We start from the raw sequence: 18,422 nt of genomic DNA on the forward strand, positions 1-18,422 counted from the left end.
CATGCTCTGACAGTGTCTGCTTCAGTCACAGCCTTACATTGTGTCCCTACTGTAATTCACTCACTGAAATGATAAGTGGAATTTAAATTCATTCACTGTGTTGCTGGGCTTCTGAGCGCAGGCTGAAGTTCCCAAGAGAAAATGATTGCATGCCTAAGCACATTACGAATGGGCAGGACGTTCATGTGTATAGAAATGCCTTTTGAAACATTGAACCAGTTACGTGTGTCCCCATATTGCTAAATACCACACGTCTGTATGAAAATATGTTAGGTCCTTCTTTTAAAGAGGCCCTATGCTTTTGCACGGGCAGTATGATACAATTAAAGAGCTTTTTGAACGAGACATGTCCCAGTAGAGACACTGAATACTGATATGAACATGAAGAAGAGCAGAATAGGGCCCCTTTAAAAACAGACCATTTCATTCCAATTATTACATTACATTTATTTTCTTATCATCAACATTTCATTTAAGTTACAAGAAGTTACAAGAAGCAGTAACTATGATTGATGGGTTAACAAGGGTCAGGGGGTGCGTGGAGGAACATGTGTCAGCCAGATGTGGATACAGTAGGACAGACAGGCTTCCTCACCTACATTACACTTCTCCTCCTCTCTGTACATGCCTGAACGAGGTGGCTTTCCCTTTTCCTGCCACCTCATATATGTATACAGGAGAGGATTGGTCCATTTCAGACTAGTGTGTACAGTTCACTGACACATGTGGAGAATCAAAGTCACACCCACGAGAGGACATTTTATAGCTCTGTGGAAATGAAGAACATTAGAAGTTTCCACATCCTAAAATATCTGCCCTTTGAGCAGAGTGCTTTTTAAACAGTCAGCACCATGTCCATTTAAAGGGTTGGGCACTTTTCTTTATAGACCATGCATACACTGGCATCGTTTTTGAGTATTTATATCCATTAAAAGCAGGACTCTTTGAAATACCTGACACGAATATTGGCTCACTCATGAAGAATGTTCAATGCTTACAGGTAAGATTTAGATCTCAAGCAGAAGCAAGTAGAAACCTAGGGTGTGTCAGATGAAGATAAGGCATCTCAAAGGGTAAAGGAATGATTTGTGTTGTTTCCCCTTCACCTCTCCCTTTTAGCTATGATCTTATCTTTGCTGGGGGACCAGAAGAGATTCTCAGGAAGTTCCAGCAGGCCAATCACAAAGTGCTCTTCGCTGCAGACGGGCTGATCTGGCCGGATAAGAAGCTAGCTGACAAGTACCCGTCAGTCCGCAGTGGAAAACGCTACCTCAACTCTGGAGGTGGGTTTCTCAAATTCGAAAAAGGACAATGTTTTGACAGATCACCGGACAAGACAGGCTTTAAACACATTGTTTGTATAGTGCAAAGGTGATCCTCAAATACTCAACTGGTAGGTGACACTGTTTGGGTAACCTGGTGGTAAACACATAACTTATGTGGGTGCGAAAAGGTTTATACTTTCCCCCTTTAGCTGTCAAACGTTGAAGACATGCAGGCCTTGTAGGAATTCAGGGGGCTGAGCAGCCGTGAGGCCTCGCTGTTAAAGAGTGGTGGGACGGCTTCAAGGAATAACAAACTGGAGTTGGTTTTAAAATATAAAACCGCAGGACCTTTATTGGTATCTCTTGGTTTAAATTGGATGTATATTTGTCCTGTAAACTGTCTCCTTGAGGTATTTCCTGTCCAAGAAGGGGACAGAAGCCCATTCACGTGATTAAGGAATGTTACTCTAGATTTCTATAGGTCACCCTCATTTCTGAACTGAATACATCCAACGATTATTAACAACAGCAGACAGTAACAGCACATTCATATCCATAATCCAGATGACATGGCGGACTGCATCCTGCCATCTGTCTAGGACTTCAAATGACTGGTTTCTCTGTGGTCGCTGGCCTGGCCTGACCTCCCATGCTGGAGCGTAGCTGCCGGTCAGAGAATGTTTTTAGCATTCATTGTCATCGACTTGTCATGTACATTTGTCTCGGACCCTAGACTGTGCCACAGAGTGTATACAATTGCCGGTTGTGTTTGTGTTGCTAAAGCTACCGCCCAAGTGACCATTGGTAGAGTTTTATAGAGACCAGACACACACTACTGTGTCACGGAGACAACGGTATTTTGTCGAATGAATCAAGAGACAGTTGGTTTGTGTTTGAGTGTGTCTTTTTGTTGTTTTAAGTCTACTCGAAAACCAAGGTAATACAACTGTAAACCTGAAACTAATGAGGGGCTTAGCAATAAGAGTTGCAAGATAGTCATATTGTTTTGCTTTGCAGATAGAATATTGTGCACAGTGTCCAGCAGAGCACACAATAGTTGTTTGGGTCAAAAATGCATGCCGTTCCCAGCACTCTCCGGGATTTTATATAGCCCTCATTTTGTGGCTAAACTACCGACAATTTTGATTTGCATAAAATGTCATGATTTCCTTTTAACTTTTTATTGCTCCTGCTTTTTACATGATGTCATCCGTTGACTTGTTCCCAGCGTCTGGGAGTTTTTCTTTTGCTTGAAATGATGGGATACAAAATGTCCAGCAACACAAGCAAACCCTGCAATCTGTCAGTGTGGTCAAGAGCAAGAGAGGGGACAGAGAGGTGACCGGGTGTAACTGTAGATTGCCATGAGAGTGTACATTTAAAGAGGATGTGAGATACTGGCACACAGCGCTGGCAGACAGTTATAACATATAGATTACAACTCTCTTACTGCACTCTGTTCTATCTACAGACTGTGGGAAAAGAGCGTTTCTGCCCATTTCTTGTGTGTTTGGGATTATTGCCAAAAAATGTAAGGCATCCAGGCAGTATACTGTAATTGTCACCAACAGTCTACCAGTCGTGTATAACCTTGTAAACGTTTCTCAAGCGTATACTTTGCCCCAGGATATGCGTTTGACGCTGTTTATTGCTTTCAGGTATAATTGGATACGCCCCGTTCATAAACAAGGTTGTTACACAGTGGAACCTCCATGACAATGATGACGACCAGCTCTTCTACACCAAAATATACGTGGATCCTTTACAGCGAGTAAGTATCCCATGTCAAAGCCAACACTTAATAAGAGATTATATCCATATTACGAACTGGATGGCATAATAATCTACCTTTTCATGTCTCCCAGCACACTCTCAACATGACTTTGGACCACAAGTGCCAGATTTTCCAGAACCTGAACGGGGCCATTGGTGAGAAATCGGAGACATTAAATTCAAATAAATGTCCTGCTTATCTGTTTTTTATTTGGCTGAGCTAACTTCAACCAACTTGGCACTGTCTTGCTCCTACACTCTGTTAAACGCAACAACAAACAAATCTGAGTACTTGTAGGCTTGGCAGTCTACCCTCTAAGTTATAAACCTTCACAGCATCAGCCCATGTGGTGAGTCGATTTACATTTCCTAACCTGAAATGTATCTTGTTCCTCTTTTTGGCAGACGAAGTGCTTCTGAAGTTTGGAACAAACCTCGTAAGAGTTAGAAACACAGTGTACGACTCTCTGCCAGTGGTTGTCCATGGAAACGGAAATACTAAAGTAAGTAAAACGGTACACCTTACTCAGGCACACCTAACACAGTACGTATGGCAAAGATTACATACTTTCAAGTTACTCCTCTACGACATTATCATTTCCATTTGCAGACAAGTTTCTGTTACCAAAGATTTTCAGCGCACCACTTCAAGAAATATCAAAACTTTGCATATGATAGTTTCAGTAGTACGGAGCCAGCTCTTTATTCAGTGGAGGTTTGGCTAAAACTATAGGCTGCAAAGCCATGTGGGCCCCATTTTCTTTTCTTCATCCCTCTGGGTAAATGACATATTGGTCTTAGCATGCTGAAATGCAGGATGACCGTGTGCTTCATGAACTTGTGGAGCTTTTCTCTTTCCTTCCCCCATCTCTTCACACGTCACCACCACCAGCTGCCTCTCTCTGGCCTTCCTTGGTAATGAATCAAATCCGACAAACTATTGAGTCATTATTCCCGGAGAAGCTCAACATGCCAGTAGTTCACAGACTCCTTAGCCTAGCTGTGGTTCTGACCATTTCAGCTGCCTGGCTGGATTACCAACCATTCGTTTATTTTTCCAGTTATAATGCAGAGTTCATCTTGGAAACAATCTGATACTGAGATCTGTTAGCAGTAATGCATGGAAACTATCTTCCAGATGAATGTGCAACTTTTGGTTCACACTAAATACAGAGCATAGATAATAATAGTTTGTTGAATTATGAAGACAACCGAGAAAAAAGGGATAATTACACAAGTCGTCTCAATTTCTCTAGGATAGACATGTGGCACTTTTCTTTTGATCAAATTTCAACAATAAATTACTCTGTTGAATATCCACATATTCCAACCTAGGATAATCCAAACAAATCCTAAGAGATAAGAGAGCTCCACTGAATCACAGAAAATATCTTTGCTTGTGCTGATATAAATGCAGTGTAACCTGGCATTGACCTGCTCTTAATTCTTTCCTTGTGTTCAGTTATTATGCTCCAAATATCTGGAACAAACTCCCAGAAACCTGCAGGTCCGCTGCAACTCTGACTACTTTTAAATCCAGACTAAAGACTTTTCTTTTTGCCGCTACTTTTAATTGAACTATTTACATCTTAAACTGCACTGTAACTTTTATCCATGTATTTTTTATTTTAATGTTTATTTTATTATCTTTTTAATGATTTTAAATGCCATTTTCTTAATGTCTTTCGTTTTTTGTAAAGCACTTTGAATTGCCTTGTGTTGAAAGGTGCTATATAAATAAACTTGCCTTGCCTTGCCTACAGATGTACTTGAACCACTTGGCCAACTACGTCCCCAACACATGGAACTATGAGCATGGCTGCAGCCACTGTGACGACGACATTCTGGATTTATCTCAGTTAAAAGTAAGGGCGATTCAATTAAATAATTTCCCCTCTATTTGCTTTGTTGAAACTGTGTATCAGGCCACCTCCCTGCAGGCACAGGAAAGGATCACATATGTCTTGGTCTTCCAGCATGACCCATCCATCTATCAGTGGCCGTCTAGACAGTCGGGGTGGTGCCCAGCTTGTCCCATTTCAACAGATATGCTCTTTCAAACGGTGCTGCACACACTGCCTTCCCAACAATAATAGGTTACGTGCCCGTTGGTCCTTTTGGACCCTTTTAAAAGAGCATACGTGCCAGGGGAAATTACTTGGAGGAAAAAGGAAGCAGTGCAGTGCTGTGGTGCAGGATATGGCTTCTGGGGTTTTAAGAAGGGCTCATTTAAAGGGGTGTCACTGTCAACCAGCCTGCCTTTTAGTGGGCTTCTCAGTATGGGTTTTATCCACCATAGTAAGTTAAGTGGTTACGCTGGACATTTGACACGGGGTTCAGCAAAGGCTGGGACGTATAGCTGCAGGAATGGCAGGCACTAGAATATGTCTCTGTCAACAATATTGTGAAACTTTAATTCATTTTTTTCTGTTTATTGCAAATGACTTTGGTACAATCCTGTTCAGTGTCACAAAATGTACCCCATGCACTTTACAAACACAATGTCTATCACATATTACTGAATCCTGTATCTTATTCCCTTTACATGAAAGGCATCTCTGTGAACGCTGCTCTCAGTGACCTTCCATAATGAATGCAGAAAAATGCTGCTTTGCAATAATAGGGAAGTTAGTGTGGACGTTTCACTCCACTGTGCCTCTCTGTGTTTGTCTGTAAGATTAGGTCAAGTGGAAACACTGGTCATACAGTGTCCAGGCCTTCCTTTTGGGGTAAAACCAGGTCACCTACTGACTAGCTTGGTGCTTTGTGTACTTTGGTTTTGAGCCTTTTGCAACACAATTATATACTGCGGTCGCCACTCTCAACTTACTCCTGTCTGCTTTAATAGATGCTTTAGTTGTGCTTTTCCTGCCCTTTTTGCCACTCCTTTCCTTTCGCTGCCTGTCCACCGTACGTCCGTAACAATTTAGGCTCACATTGGCAAGATGCTTGACATCCCTCTTCGTGTGCATGAAACACAGTAATTGTGGAACTTGCAAATTAGACGGTTCGGCTCGGATCCCTTTTCATCCCGGGTCCAGACCGTTGCTGTGAACTGGTCAAGAGGATGAGGAGAGCAGACTGAGCTGTGTGGGCTGGAGCTGAGGGTCATGGGAAAATGTTTCCTCCTTTCTTCTCTGTGTCGCTTGCTGTAGTTTGTTTTTAAAGAGTATTCTTCGCCTGTCTGAGCCATTATTTTGTACATGAAGTGTCTTCTGAAAAGAGCGATACGTGGCAACTTGGATGGAATTCCTGATAGACTCCAACTGTCCTATCTGCACATATTGCACCACTCATAAATGTTAACAATTGAGTTTTTTGTGATAACAGAGAAAGTGACATTAAAGCAAACAGAATGTGGTAATGGACGACATCTGCTGCAACTTTAAAGTTTGTTTCTGTCTGAAGGGAAATATCAAACCCTCCATGATTTATCTTAAACAGAGTTCCTACACCAAGACCTGTTGTGTGAAGTAATGCTAATTTGTCTTCTCTCTAATGTAAACAGGAATATCCGAATGTTTTGGTTGGAGTGTTCATCGAGCAGCCGACCCCGTTCCTTCCTGAGTTCTTCCACCGGCTGCTGACACTGGACTATCCCAAAGATAAACTCAAAGTCTTTGTCCACAACAATGTGAGTGTGTGCAGCTGCAGACCTCTACCGTGCATTGGTCCTTACATTTGGCTTCTAACGCATTAATATTGTCTCTCTATCCAGGAGGTTTACCACGAGAAGCACATCCAGAAGTTCTGGGAAGAGAACCGGAATGTGTTCAACACTTTCAAGGTTGTGGGACCGGAGGAAAATCTGAGCCAAGGAGAGGCCAGGAACATGGGCATGTATGTCTCTAAATCCATCATCTCTAGGAACCTGTGGTTTAAAGAACACATGATGAAACCAGATGATGGTGCTTTTGGTCCCAGAAGGAAACCTTGCATGTTAAATGACTCGTTCCTAGATGGTGGGTATTTATTGAAAACAAACCACTTAGGATCCAAACAAATGTTAATGCATAGCTTTCCAGGTGGCTACGACAGGCTCTCTTGACCCCAAGATGTTCCCATTAAACGTTATTTATTGTCGGCTCACTAGTAACATCTGCAGAGTTGTGATAATGTGTCCTTTCTTGGCTCAAGCCCACAGGATTGTGCACAGTTAGTGACATAATACAAACCATTTGAATATTGCAGCTTTTCTCCCCGATTCCTCCGACAGTATTTTGCTCAATGTTTAGTGAAGGTCTGTTGCTACAGTGATAATTCAATCACAGAGATCCTATCAAAAACACAGCATGCCTTAAAAAGCCTGGGTCAGGAGGACAGCCCTATAATGAAGAAGTCAAAGGTTTATTACCGGTCTCTAATCTTCTAAAAAATCACATTATCCGCTGGAGGCTTGAGGAGAGTCAGCACAAGAGTCTAGGTCTGCAATTGAAGATGACATCGTATACTTAGTAGCTGATAAACTCTAACTTGTGAGCGTGATTACTACCAAGTATTTAATTGACTGTAATCAGCCGTGGATCCAATAATCACTACTTTCTCTGCTATGTCTGTGTTTCTGGGTTTCATTAGGGATATTTGCCGTACGGATGTTACGTGCGACTTCTACTTCAGCATGGATTCAGACGTGATGCTCACCAACAGACAGACACTGAAGCTCCTCGTGGAGCAGAACAGGTAATCATATGGTAGCTGGAATAGAAACCGCACTGGAACCGGTTCAACGAGCCTCCCTGGTGCAGTAGTTGTTGTGATCGTTGAACCATTGAAAGTGGCAGAACCACAGAAACATTACAGGCGAGTGAATGAAAGTTTAAAAACAGCCGCTCTGGTTTCCTGTTTTCGACCGGACACATGGAAACCGTGATAGAGTCTGTTGCACTAACCTCGAAATGCCACTTTGCAATATACACAAAAACACACATGCTAACCCTTTTTCCCTTCTGCAGCTCGTGAGTTTAAAGAAACCTTCCCATAAACTGGATGTCTTTGTGCCAGTGGCATGGCATTGTGACCTGAAGGCATGCAGCGTAAAACCCCTTCAGGTTATTTAAAGAGTGCATGAGAACTCTCTGCTGGCACTCATGTTATGGGAGGGAAATGCCAGGTCTCAACTAAAATAAATGTATGCATTATTATACTGCAGTGCATTCATATCAACCAACACTGTGATTTATGGTTCCATTATTTCTACTCAGCCAAGTTCATTTCATAAAGGAAAATCCATTCCATTGTGGTTTTGGTTCGTAAGAGCAGTGGAAAAACACATTGTTAATCTGGGCCTATGTCAAGCAAATTCAAAGAAACAGAGTAGATTCGTGGCTTAGAAAAACAGCACACCGTTATACTGGATCCGCTCGAGCGTGATTTGCAGCTATGGTTTTCATTATGCACTTCTATGATATGTTGGCCGCGATTATATCTTTCCAGAGAGGTTCATCTCCTCCATGCGGCAAGACCTCTCTGTGCAAAGTCACTGATCTTTATCTGCTCTGACAGAATTACCATCTCCACACTCTGCCTCCCGCCTCCCTACAGGAAAATAATTGGTCCCCTTGTCACCCGCCACGGCAAGCTGTGGTCCAACTTCTGGGGAGGCTTGAGTCTGGATGGTTATTACGCTCGCTCCGAAGATTACATCGACATTGTGCAGAGAAAACGTGTGTAAGTGCAGAAGGATACACACAATGCATTTGTATGGTTCACACACCAGTATGATCATGCTTAGCCACATATGATCCCTTCTATAGGAGCAACATCCTGGAGTCCTGTCACTAAAGCCACAATCAATGATTCAGTACTGTACATTAAAGCCTGAGGCGTTTCATTTCTCCTCTCCTTTTTTACGTGTTTAAAAATAAGTTGAAATGGTGCCCAGATGGTGCGCATTTAGACGTTCCCCCACCACAGGAGAAACCCAGATTTAATCACCCGCGACCCTGTGGGCAGGAAGACAGTCTTCAGTCTCCTCCTGTGTGTGTGTGTGTGTGTGGGCAGAGGGTCAGGACCTGGAGATAGCATACACCTCAAAGACAAAAAGGGTGAAGCAAGTCGAATTGGTCGTGTCAAACCGAGGGGGTACATTTCAGGGGAACCAAACGTCCCCCAAATAGTCAGCTAATGTTAACCGAACAGATACAAGATTAAAAAGGTATTTCAAAACACTTGATATCCTGCTTTACTTTACCAAATAGTTCTCTAACAAGTCCTGCAAAACACCTGCAGTCATGAATAGCTTCGGGATTCAGTAAAAAGCACAACAAATGCCACTTTTAACAGCAATGTAACATCTTCTTCTCTCTGTCTTGGTGTTTCTAGGGGTTTGTGGAACATTCCTTTCATGGCCCATGTATACCTCGTCAAAGGCAGCACCTTGAGGAATGAACTGAAGGAGAGGAACTACTTTGTGCTGGGGAAACTAGACCCAGATATGGCTCTTTGTAGAAATTCCAGAGAAATGGTAAGAAAACTCAACCTCCATCTTTAGGGATATGTGCATCAGATATTATAGTAGCGTTTATAAGAACATGTCTGCATGAAAGGCAAAGCTACTGTAAGGTGTATTTATACTAGACGATGCATTGCTACCCTGACAAAGTCAACGCTTCAACGGAAACCAAAGTCTGGCAAGTATGAGTGGTTTGAAATGTCTTTGTCTAAAGTCAAGGCATGAACCACCTCTGTTGCTCTATGGTGCATTCATGTTCTCTTCTATCCCAGAACCCTTCACTTTCTCTTGCTCGTGTCCTCACACAGCCATGCTTAAAAAAGATTGTCTTGTCTTCTTTTCCCTTATAAACTAATCTTCCAGATGGTTTTTTTTATCACTCACATGTCATCTGCTATAAACAACTACCATGCCGGATCCAAACTTGGTGTACATCTGGATCGCTTGGTCTTTTTCCCAGCATGCATGTTGCCCATGTTAACCCACAAAAACATCAGCTTCAGAGGGAACCTTGCTCTTTTGTCAGGCGCATGTACGTGAATATTTCATGAGTCACCCTGTCTCTTATTCTGCAACGATATTTTTGTTATTTACCCAATGCTTCTCCTTTATTTTAGACCAGTCACAGAGAAAAAGACTCCCCTTCTCCGGAATCATTCCATATGCTCAGGCCCCCAAAGGTTCTCCATTTGTTTTGATTATTCTGCTTTCTGAAACATACATTTCCAATGGGTTAGCAACTAAGAGCCACTCTAAGCAGTGGCTCATTTCAGGCAGACTCTTGCAAAAGCAATGTAACCGAATGAGAATATATTGGCCCTGTCTACGGTCAATTCTGAAAGAGAGAGGGTATTTATTCAGTAGAACGCTAAGAATGAATGTTTCTTAATGTCTGTATTCTCCATTGGAAGAAAAACTAGCATTATTTCAGATTTGGCAGTTACATATCAAATGCAATATGTGATCGCTGCCTATATGCTTACATAAGAAAACAGGATGCCTAGCAGCTCCTTGGAAATTGATGTTGACATAGACAACACACATGTTGACTTTAGTCTAGGTCTAAAATCTGATATTTGTCCAAGCTAAAACATTTATAAAAACCTGGTTTATATCCTGTATTTTCAATGGCATCCAAGAGTAGATGGAGTAGAGAGAAGGTTGGAGTCCCCTGTCCTGATGCTTTACCCCAAACAGGAAACATATGTAACCAGCTGCTCCCTGAACGCACCGACTGATCTCAGACTAGGCTCAAACCACATTTCCTTTCACTCGTGTAAACCATCTGGCCCCAATCACAGCTTTCATTTGTACATAAATTGGAAACATGCACAAAGAAAACAAAAGTACTATTAATCTATTCTCTTCAAAGCCTAGTCTGATAGAGTCTAAACCACCCGAACACAGCGTGCTTCACTGTAGAGGGAATATTATTCCTGGATTTGCTTCATCCCAAGCTTCTCCCCTGTCTCACCCCACTGCCCGACCCTGTCCTGTTCCCCTCCCACCCAAACCCATAAATAATCCTAGATTATTTATCTCTCTTTTGGTTCTATCCAAGTTCAACCCACTTGATTTCAGTGTGTTAAAATACACTTAAATCATATTAATTTTTGGGCAAATGAAGCTTTAGAGTAGTTTGCCACGAGTAACGGTTTGTCAGTTTTAATGCCAGTGCTTAGCATTGATGAGTTAGCATAATAAGGCTATTACCTGCAGAGCGTTTATGTGCATGTATTACAGTTATGTACATCCTGCCTGTGAGACATTAAAGAGATTTTAACTTTGTGTGAAACTGACTGAACTTTTCCCCCCGTCTGCTGCAGGGAGTCTTCATGTACATGACAAACCGTCACGACTTTGGAAGGCTCATTTCCACAGCCAATTATAACACTTCTCATTATAACAATGACTTGTGGCAGATATTTGAAAACCCCACGGTAAGTCATTATGATCTCGCATTATTCTCGTTACACAAAGAAACCTATTATTGTTCCGAATGGCTGAGGTAAACAGCAGCCACCTGTAAAGGTTATTAGCCATAATGGAAGGATTAGAGATGTGAGACGATAGTGAGGTAATGACTTCAGCGTGATAAGACTCCTGACTGATAAGGCTCTGTGATTCACTACTGTATTTATCACGCTGGGACCTGCCCTGTGGGAGAGGGGATTAGCTCACTGAGGTATGTAGGTCAGCAAAAGAAGTAAAAAGTGTTCTCGTTACAGGACTGGAAGGAGAAGTACATCCACTCGAACTACTCTCGAATTTTCACTGAAAACGTCATGGAGGAGGTTCGTTTTCATTCGTTTGCATCTGTGTTAGACTGAGGGAAAGTGAAAGAATGACATAATGTCGCCTACATCTGTTTTTAACATGCAGGGATTAAATTACAGCCCGCCACGCTCAAGGTGAAGGTGTGAATCAAGTCTGCAGCTCTCAGTGGTCTCATTGTGTGTGTGTGTGTGTGTGTGTGTGTGTGTGTGTGTGTGTGTGTGTGTGTGTGTGTGTGTGTGTGTGTGTGTGTGTGTGTGTGTGTGTGTGTGTGTGTGTGTGTGTGTGTGTGTGTGTGTGTGTGTGTGTGTGTGTGTGTGTGTGTGTGTTGTGTGTGTGTGTGTGTGTGGTGTGTGTGTGTGTGTGTGTGTGTGTGTGTGTGTGTGTGTGTGTGTGTGTGTGTGTGTGTGTGTGTGTGTGTGTGTGTGTGTCGCAGCCTTGCCCAGATGTCTTCTGGTTCCCAGTCTTCTCACAGAAGGCCTGTGATGAAATCGTGGAGGAGATGGAGCACTACGGTTCCTGGTCGGGGGGGAAAAATGAGGTTAGTGCTGTTACTGAACACAGGGCTTTAGTCAACACATGTATTTTCTCTGGGGTTATGTTCACACTTCTTTGTAAGGGCAAGAATGTGTGAAGGATAATATTATGGCTCCAAATACCTACCTATTTTCATTACACTCTGAAGAACCAGTGTATACAATTTACTGTCAGAAATTGAATTTAAGAGGCTTGTAAAGCAGAGAGTATAACCCATTGTGATTCATTATTGTATCCTGCTTATATAATCAACATTTACTCTTTAAAAAAGCTCATTTCTAACCTTCAAAAGATGCCACCCTAACCCTAACCCTAACCCTAAAAAACGTTCACAACAGTTGCCTGAGTTACATAATTATGATAGTAAAGATGAAGTGTCTTGTGGGTTTTTGTAATGAATCCAAGCCAGGCACCAATAAAAAGACATGTAGACTTTACGATAACAGACACGTCTTGTCTGCTGTCTTTGATGTTGGGGTGGGCTGTCACTTCCAAGCTACCTTTCACACCCTTTTGTGGGGTGGGGGTTACATGTTAGCCAGATGTAAAAGGAGATGTTGGAGTATTTTCCTTTCTTAGCTACTTCTTCTACTTCCTTTTAGGAAAGGCATGACTTGAGTCAGGGCACTCGTGCTTCATTTTATTTCCATCATTTAAATATAACCAAATAAATCATGTTTATGGTGTCTATTTCAAGTGGCCTGTTTTATGCAGTTTGAAATTGGTAATTAACGTGAATATGTACGGATACTTCGACCAACTCTGTTTCGAATGGGCTATTAAGCTTCATGCAGTCAGACTGAAGTACAGCCTGAGGATTTAAAGACACACACATGCACACATCCTCATCATCATCATCATCATCATGGGTCGTTAACCACAGTGTGTTTTATTTTCTATCCTTTTTCTCAGGACAAGCGCATCTCCGGCGGCTACGAGACGGTGCCGACGGACGACATCCACATGAAGCAGATCGGCTACGAGAAAGAGTGGCTACACTTCATCCGGGAGTTCATATCGCCCGTCACGTTAAAAGTGTTCTCCGGCTACTTCACGAAGGTGAGTGTCACATTATTTTATGAGATGTGTGATTTAGAGTAGCTGACATGTTTCCCATTGTCTGTCAAGAGGACATTCAGCTCATTTTCAGGATCATATTTGTATTTTGTGGCTCTACTCTGACACCTTAATGTTCAAAAAGTGCTTTATTAAGTGTTGTAATTGGTCAACCATTAAGATATGTCCCGCCCCTTAGCCTATCACGTACAATGTGTTGGAGCTCTAGCCAAGAGAAGAACAAGTGTTAAGTAGTGTCACGATGAACCCAGGGATTTAAGCCTTTGCAGACCATTTACATGCACACACACTTTTATGAAACACTACAGAAATGCCTCTTCAAAGATAGACTGTCAGCTGACTTGCTCTTCATCACAGGGATACGCTGTGATGAACTTCGTGGTGAAATACACACCTGAGAGGCAGGCGTACCTGAGGCCCCATCACGACTCCTCCACCTTCACCATCAACATCGCCCTCAATGCCAAAGACACAGACTTTCAGGTAAGGACTTGTTCATGGGGGGGGGGGCATGATGACATTAGAGCGCTAAGCCTGAATGATTTACTATGAGATTGCCCACATACTGTACATCAGGGGCGTCAAACTCAAGGCCCGTCACTTCATTTTCTGTGGCCCGCAAGAGCTCTGAAAGAATATAATACGTCTATTACACGGTTACATGCCGCTTTACAAAAGGACATTGCCCATAAACTACATGTCCCACAATGCATTTCATTTGTGACATATGCACTGAAGAGACTTGCAATTATTTGCCCTATAGACTTCTGCTTTCAGTTAATTATAAAGTTATGACCCAAACCGATAATAATCCAATGCAGAGGCAATAATGTAATACAATACATTTTATATATAATAAACAGTACCAGTCAAAAGCTTGGACACACCTTCTCATTCAATGGTTTTAATACTGAAGACATCAAAACTATAAAAGAACACATATGGAATTATCTGGTTAACAAAAAAGCCTTTTGCCTTGATGACCGCTTTGCACACTCTTGGCTTCTCTCAGTCAGCTTCATGATGTAGTCACCTGGAATTTGTGCTGGTACTGTATGTATATTTTTGTATAGTCTTAAAGTTATAGCCGGCCCTTTGAGTGCAGCCATAATGCGATTGTGGCCGGCGCTGAAATTGAGTTTGACACCCCTGCTGTACATAATCTTCTCTGAAATCGTAACCTTTTTCTCCTGTTTTAGGGTGGGGGTTGCCGTTTCCACAGGTACAACTGCTCCGTAGCTTCACAGAGGAAAGGGTGGAGCTTGATGCACCCGGGGCGCCTGACCCACCTCCACGAAGGCCTGCCCACCACCAACGGCACCCGCTACATCGCAGTGTCCTTCATCGACCCTTGAACTGACCCTCTACTGTACATTTGACCGTGCTTTTCTTTTTATTCTGTCATGTTTGCGTTGTCCTTTGATGTTTGGTGCCCTGGATGTTTGGCTGATGATATTCTGTTTAAGAAAGCAAAAAGCTTTTAAAAAAGGAATAAGTAATTGCATTACAGGAATCTATGTCAAACAGAGTGACGAGTGGAAAGAAGAGAAAATCAACACCTCAGATACACAAGTGAAGTCAAAGTCAACTTTATTGTCAATCTTTCAGTTTGTGTGTACAGAAATACACACACACACACACACACACACACACACACACACACACACACACACACACACACACACACCTCCACTCGGGATAATGTTCTACGCTTCCATTCAAACCATACCTTTTTTAGATTCAAAACCAACTTCCTAGCTGGATTTGTTGGTCCTTGTCATGATTTTCACAATATTAACATCGTCATGGTAACCGTCATTGCCACACACTGGTTGATAGCAGCTAGCTGTACCGTGCTAACATGCAGTTGTTCGTATTTCAGGTAAAAAGTCTTAAAGGAAAATGACGACCGGTGCTTATCAACCCTCCATTTCTCTGCTTCTGATATTTCTAAAAGTATTTTTCTACCCTTAAATTGTTCAGGTCACAATTGTGATTTTAACTTTAAAGTTTCATACGTACCACCAGTGGAGGATGAATATATTTTTAGATTTTTGCACACCAGAAAAAAACAGCAGAGTTCAATATGAATTCTGTTTTATTGAAGTTTTGTTTTTACTTGAAAGTAAAAGTTGTTGTACATTTCCAACAGCTTTTCTAGAGACATTTCTGCATTATTTTCCCGAGAGATATGTGTGAATGGTTTTTGAAATTTAGCAAGTTGTTTAACTTATTGTCAAAATGTAATAAAAGTCTTTATAAAAAATGAAATACTTTCTTGTCGTCTGCATCGTCAAAACTGAATTGTGCATGTACAGAACGCAATATCTTTTTTTCTACAAACTCCGCGTACGGTAACTACACAAAGGAGCTCCAGGAATCCTCTGTGTCTCTTGGCAGACACAAAGAAAAGTCTGGAAAAGATCCCTCCCCACCGCAGACAGACTTTCATTGTGTTATCACTGAATCAGTTGGTCTTAAAAGTCAGTCAAGTGGTTCTCCATGAAACGTGTCACATGTTGAAACGACCAGGCGGCGGGGTGTGTACCGTTTGGTGAGATGATGTACATCGGTGCAAATGTAGTTCCGTTTACTTTGGGGGCTCAGTGTAAACATGTACACGTAACTTATGAGAGTGCACAGATGGCGGCTGTGAGAACGATGACAGAACAGTGACAGGGGAAAGTAGGGGGGGGGTGTGGTCGACAGAAAATGATTTATAGCTATATTCCATTTCAATCAGGGAGTTGGATTGTGAAACTGGAGACAAGACAACTTCAAAATGTAAATCTGTTACTACAGTAGTTACCTGTGCAAATAAATGCAGTCTAACCTGAGTATCAGATGTAACCTGATTACGTGCCATTACTTTTGGACTACCTCAATATCAAATGCAATGCCAATGAATAAGAGAAGAGATATCAATAAGATGTTTTGTACTGATGTAAGCCAACAGAACAAATTGATCTTATAAGACACACAGTCAAGAATGTGTCCTCTGCTCAGAGATGTTATTTATAGGAAAACCCGCCTTTCATGAAGCATATCCAGCCCATACACCAACAATGAGCACATACTGCAGTCTACAAAAGCAGTTCTGAAATCTGAGCTGACAGAAAATGCTCCATTTTTAGTTTAACACACACAGTTAAGCTCACACACACTATTTAATGCACATATAGGTTCTCCTGCTCGATATAAAACAGAACAAATGAGCCAACGATTCAGGCAGTAGGCGTATGGATTCACTCGTAAAGTATTATCCTACAGAACAGTACAGCTTACAGAGAAGAGATAACATCTGATCCTTTTACAACAAACACTAAATGGTTGTTACTAACACTGTAATCCTGCTAGTCATCCATTACTCCCCAAGCCTCTAACTGGGAACCACCCAGAAACAGTATCGGGTCTCACCTTCCTATCAAATCTCATTACTTTTTAGCACCCACAGTCTCTGGAGAACCGTGTTTTCACCCCGAAAGGTTGACTCCCTGACTGGGAGCACGTTCCCTGTGAAGCCTGGATGAAGGCTGAATGTCTGAGTAGTTGCTGTAAGGCAGAGGGGAGAGGGGAGGAGGAGATTTAGGTCAACACGGGGGGAAAGGCTCTCTCCTTGAAAGAGGCCTTTGTGGCCCTCGTTTCCCCCGGTCTGCCCTGTGTTCAGACGCTCTGAAAGGTGACATTGATCCCAGCCAGGCGTGCAGGAAAACCCGCATACCTGCTAAACTAGCGGCTTCTCACAAGAATGGCTCCATCAAAAAGGCAGGATTTCTTCTTAAATCTGATGTATTTCTAAAGTCAGAGAGAGCCAAAGCAGGTCGGGTGCATGAAAGGTAAAGTCAGGTCCTGTTAGAGGCTTTTCCACTACAGCGCTGAATCATTTATCATAGTTTCATTGAAATGGCAGTGTGGACTAGTGACATCTTTAAAGTGCACAGGGAAAAGTACTGGGATAGAACAGTGAGGAAATGTTCAATACAGCTGTGTGTGTGTGTGTGTGTGTGTGTGTGTGTGTGTGTGTGTGTGTGTGTGTGTGTGTGTGTGTGTGTGTGTGTGTGTGTGTGTGTGTGTGTGTGTGTGTGTGTGTGGTCTAGCATTACTATACTTGTGGGGACCTACATCTGTTTACATAGTCACGTGTGGGGACTGGCTTCCCTTATGGGGACAAATTGGAGGTCCCCATAAGGGGAATCATTAATTTTAGGGTGAAGACTTGGTTAGGTTTAGGATTAGGGTTAGGGTAAGGTTAAGGGTAAGGGTAATGGTTAGGGTTAGGCATGTGTTGGTTAGGGTTAAGGTTAGGATAAGTCTCCAGGAAATGCATGTAAGTCAATGTAATGTCCCCTGAAGTGATGTATACATGGTATATGTGTGTGTGTGTGTGTGTGTGTGTGTGTGTGTGTGTGTGTGTGTGTTTGTGTGTGTGTGGGGGGGGGGGGAATATGTGTTAAAAACGTCAGAATTTGTTTTAAGGTGTTGTTGTGCTTCAGAGATACAAATAATAATATATAATAAAATCACATGAAAATTAGACTGATAAATGATTATAATTATTCCCTCCATATCGTGAATCATATACTCTAGCAATTCTAGTCCAAATGATCACAACTTATAAAGCTCTAATTTCCACCTCAGAGTTGAACACACATGGAGCCTTACATCTCCGTGTTGATCCAGCCATGCTTAGGGTCACTGGTTTAAGAGAAACTAAATGTGATCCTGTCCCAAAGTAAATGAGTGTGCCACTAACTGCAGGGTGCCAACACACAGATAGTGATTTAGACATTACTGCGGCACACACTCTGGTCCTGACTAAACAAAGGATTTAAATCAAGTGTTTACAATGATGTGAGAGAGAGAGAAAGTGCCTGAGGCCAGTCAGTGTGTGGTCAGACCTGGTGCCCATCGAGCTATGTGGCCATCATGAGCGGTTTCCACTTTTGTTTTGGCGTCTTAGAATCCGCTTAGGGAGGCGAAGACTTGAGATAAGCAGATCTGTGGCTATCCGATCCTACTGAGGACATGAGATAAGCAGATCTGTG

General features: G+C 42.3%; 1 protein-coding gene across 3 annotated transcripts in view; it reads left to right on the top strand.

Annotated features, from left to right (window-relative positions):
* plod2 (procollagen-lysine, 2-oxoglutarate 5-dioxygenase 2) overlaps positions 1 to 17,420 on the top strand; it is a 33,863-nt gene extending 16,443 nt beyond the window's left edge. The window contains exons 4-21 of one of the 3 annotated variants that reach the window (XR_004569547.1): positions 1,120 to 1,283; positions 2,924 to 3,036; positions 3,131 to 3,194; positions 3,444 to 3,541; positions 4,802 to 4,903; positions 6,547 to 6,672; positions 6,757 to 6,878; positions 7,614 to 7,718; positions 8,580 to 8,705; positions 9,360 to 9,501; positions 10,107 to 10,169; positions 11,316 to 11,429; positions 11,718 to 11,783; positions 12,200 to 12,304; positions 13,213 to 13,359; positions 13,735 to 13,860; positions 14,577 to 14,992; positions 17,362 to 17,420. Coding sequence is in view for 2 of the 3 variants with exons in the window: in XM_034222097.1 (XP_034077988.1) it covers positions 1,120 to 1,283; positions 2,924 to 3,036; positions 3,131 to 3,194; positions 3,444 to 3,541; positions 4,802 to 4,903; positions 6,547 to 6,672; positions 6,757 to 6,878; positions 7,614 to 7,718; positions 8,580 to 8,705; positions 9,360 to 9,501; positions 10,107 to 10,169; positions 11,316 to 11,429; positions 11,718 to 11,783; positions 12,200 to 12,304; positions 13,213 to 13,359; positions 13,735 to 13,860; positions 14,577 to 14,732 (1,939 nt within the window). In the remaining variant the exon portion in view is untranslated. Of the gene's footprint in view, positions 1 to 1,119; positions 1,284 to 2,923; positions 3,037 to 3,130; positions 3,195 to 3,443; positions 3,542 to 4,801; positions 4,904 to 6,546; positions 6,673 to 6,756; positions 6,879 to 7,613; positions 7,719 to 8,579; positions 8,706 to 9,359; positions 9,502 to 10,106; positions 10,170 to 11,315; positions 11,430 to 11,717; positions 11,784 to 12,199; positions 12,305 to 13,212; positions 13,360 to 13,734; positions 13,861 to 14,576; positions 15,649 to 17,361 lie in introns of those variants that run through there. The other 2 variants (XM_034222097.1, XM_034222110.1) reach the window with 2 other exon arrangements.
* The last annotated feature ends 1,002 nt before the right edge of the window (positions 17,421 to 18,422 follow it).

This window comes from Gymnodraco acuticeps, unplaced genomic scaffold (assembly GCF_902827175.1).
Source record: "Gymnodraco acuticeps unplaced genomic scaffold, fGymAcu1.1, whole genome shotgun sequence".
Lineage (NCBI taxonomy): Eukaryota > Metazoa > Chordata > Actinopteri > Perciformes > Bathydraconidae > Gymnodraco > Gymnodraco acuticeps.